The 3,350-nt window shown below is 43.1% G+C and overlaps 1 protein-coding gene across 1 annotated transcript; it reads right to left on the reverse strand.

The window, feature by feature from the left end:
* Positions 1-339: 339 nt before the first annotated feature.
* Positions 340-1,050, reverse strand: CLDN14 (claudin 14). Its single transcript, XM_010170157.1, has one exon. It carries the CDS (start codon positions 1,048-1,050, stop codon positions 340-342), a length of 711 nt encoding a protein of 236 aa, XP_010168459.1.
* Between the last annotated feature and the right edge of the window lie 2,300 nt (positions 1,051-3,350).

Consider the following 3,350-nt stretch of genomic DNA (forward strand, 5'->3'; position numbering starts at 1 on the left):
TCCACTTTAGTGCTCATTGCTGGGCATAAAATACAAACCAAGCCATTACTTTTAGGAAAACTGTCCTTTAAGTGCCTGCCTGCAAAACTCTGATTGAAAATAGGCAGGTACGTGCCGTCTCTGGAATATCGCAGCCTCCTTTGTATTTCTTTTCCAGGTTTTGCAGCAAGCAGTTTGTGTTCTCATTCTTTCTTTCTCCAGAAAGAAAGGAAAGGAAGAAAGGAACAATGGTAAACTTTGTATCGTAACCCTTATGAATTAGAAGTCATCTTAGCTTTGTTTTATGCCATGCATAGAAATTATAAAGCAGCTGTGTCCCGCAGGCAAATCTTAGGGAACTCACACATAGTCATTTAATCTGTAGCCGCTATGGGAAGCAGATGTCAGGGAAGAAGCATGGTTTCCCTTGTAGACAGTTGGTGGTCTACAGGAGGGAGCAGTCCTTCTTACCCTGCTGGTCTGTGTCTGGTAAGGTGTCTCATTCCCACGACACTGGCTTGATGTACACAGCAGAGCACCACCGAGGATCGTCAAAGATGCGGAGACGAAGCCAAGGTAAAGAGCTTGACCTATCTCATACTTCATCCCGCTGGGAAGCACGGGGTTGTAGAAGTCTGTAACAACATCACTAGTGGTCCAAGAAACTGGTACCAGGCAAACGAGACCAGCCAGGATGAAAATGATCCCCCCAGAGACAGCGATGGTGGCTTTGGCAGAAGTCCCCTTGGCACACTGCGTGCACTTCATACCGACGACAGCAATCACGCATGCCAGTGCGGAAAGGACGCAGGAAATTACCATCATGGCACGGGCAGCTTGGAGGTCACGGGGCAGCGCCAGCTGGGATCGGTGGACTTGGCACTGGTAGATGCCGGTGCTGTGCCAGACGCACTCCATCCAAAGCCCTTTCATATAGGCCACAGCTGTTATAATATTGGTGCCTACATGTGCTGTTCGCCACCAGTGTGGCAGAATAGTAGCAATTAATGTCCCAATTAGGCCGAGTAGGCTTAGAGAGAAGCCAAGCAACTGAACAGCTGAGCTTGCCATGTTAATGTTTGTCCTGCCTAGTTCTCTTAATAAAGTACCTCCGCTTGAATTCCTTTGGAAAACATGGGCTTTTCTTGGAAGATATGCAGCTGTTTTACTTTGACACCTTCTGGTCTCCTAATAAAAGGTAATTGAGGAAAAAAGGAGTTAATTATTACCCAAATGCATTACCTCTCCAGCCAGTAAGGTGCATTCCAAGCGCAGTTAGTGCAATAATTAGCATAGTTATCGCTGTTAATCGTACTTTTGTGGAAGTAATGGGAAAGTAAGCTTCCCTCTTCACTTATATAAACAGTCTTCTGTTGCCCACTGGGAAGAAAACTCAAGACAATTTATGAAATGGAAAGAAATATTTTAAATGCAAATATTCCTCTTCCCAGCAGACTATTCAAAAAAACAAACATTATTTCCTTTCTAAAGCAGAGAATTAGCTAGTGTTAACACTTGGAATGAATTAGATTTATAAAGTAGAGAACTGCAGGTTGCTTTACATGATGAAACATTCCCAGAAGGTCATAGCAGGACTAGGAAAACAATAAGGGTGTATTTGCTCAAAGTAGGGAGCAAAGAGAGTGATTTAAAACCTGTGGAAGAGGATAACAAGTATTGGATTAAAGTCACTTTCCTGACTTGCCAGTATTTCTCGAGGTTGAGTTTTAATAAAGCAACTCAAAGGGGAATAATTTTCATCAGCCTCTGTGGAGTTTCAGCTTATGATTTTAGGTTGTGGGCAAAATGACAGCATGTGAAACCAGATGTACACCATGGAGCTTCTGAGGAGCAACACCTTCACAGTTTTGTCACAAATAAATTCTAGCTGAGAAATAAGGAATAGTAACTCTTCCTTCTGTATAAGTCACAGATTAAGTGGTCTTTTCCAATGGCTGCCTTGCAAGGTCTGCTATACATCATGCATTTTCTGTGTGGGCAGAAACCTGATATTTTAATATATAAAATAACTGTTGCATCAAAATCCAACTTGGAATTCAGAATTAGAAACAGATTTAGGCTCCAATTCTGCAAAGACCCGTGCATGTGCTGAACGCATGTTCATAGAAGAAAGGATAAGTGTTTGCAGGACTGGGCTTTAGCAGGCAAGGAAGGAAAACCATCTGGCCAAATTAATGAAGACCATTAGAACAACAAAATAACACAGAAGGAGAAAAGTGAAAGCTGGTTTACATTTCCCTTATCTCACTAATGAGGCAGGAGTGCTTGAGGTGTACATCAGTGCTGATATTTGTCTCCAGACCACGGCTCAGCATGCACCAATCTCTGCATAACAGCAACATGGGGCGTCTCTGCCCAAAGCAACCAGAATCTGCCTTAGACATTGTGCCAAAATAAAGGAAAAAATTGAAAAGCACAGGGATTGTGTGGGCTAGGCAGGACAACAACACAGGCTGGGAGTCTTGTACTTGCACATGTTCCTTTTCTTTTGTTTGGAGCATGTCTGCTGTGCACATACATAGGAATGCAATGTTGGACAGGATTTGTGGAGAATTACACAGCCCTCTGACTGGAAGGGAAGAGAAAAAACAAAGAGCAGCTTTGCATTAGTGTGGCTGGTTGTAGGAAGGAGTTTTCTTAATGTTAAGGCTTTCCGGCCTATCAGATAGCGTGTACGTAATGCTTAAATGAAAATAACTGGATTTATGTGGTTGTTGAAGTAATTTGCAAATTGTAAGATAAATGCAGAAGGTTTTATATCAGAAATCATTGTTCCAGGTAGGTGCCATGGAACTGCAGATTTCTCTCTTTGTACCAGCTATCACAGAGTGTTGTGATATGATGGGACACAGGTTAGGGCCAAGCACAGCACAGAGGAGCACAGCAAAAGTAAGCAAATAGTTATCTCCAGCAGTACTGAACATTTGATTTCCATTTCCACCACATGCTGGGTAAGAGCTCTAGAAGTCTTCAACATGCATTTGCCTTCCAGACTACTTGAGTTTGGCTCATCTATTAAGCATAAGGAAAATTAAGCAGTATTTTCCCTTTTTACATTACTGTTTGTTTCCTGGGAGGCGTATCATTTTTGTATCATTGTGTATGCCACACACCTTAGAGAAATTATCCTGGTAAGACCCCTCCAGGATCAGGGAGATCTAGACATGGCAGGGTGAGGGACCTGCCCAGGTCGCATAGGAAATCTGTGACCAAACTGGAAATGGAACTTGAGTCTCCTAAGCCCAGCACCACCTTTCACATCCCTGGCCTCTGCCTGGTCTGATAGTTCCCCACTCCCTTAGTATTTTTCCCTGTGCAGATAAGTGCAGCCTGAGATTTTACTCTACCCA

The sequence above is a fragment of the Antrostomus carolinensis genome, unplaced genomic scaffold (genome assembly GCF_000700745.2).
Source record: "Antrostomus carolinensis isolate BGI_N321 unplaced genomic scaffold, ASM70074v2 scaffold196, whole genome shotgun sequence".
Classification (NCBI taxonomy): Eukaryota; Metazoa; Chordata; class Aves; order Caprimulgiformes; family Caprimulgidae; genus Antrostomus; species Antrostomus carolinensis.

Coding starts and splice junctions, on each gene's coding strand:
- CLDN14 (XM_010170157.1), bottom strand. CDS start 1,050: ATGGCAAGCTCAGCTGTTCAGTTGCTTGGCTTCTCTCTAAGCCTACTC.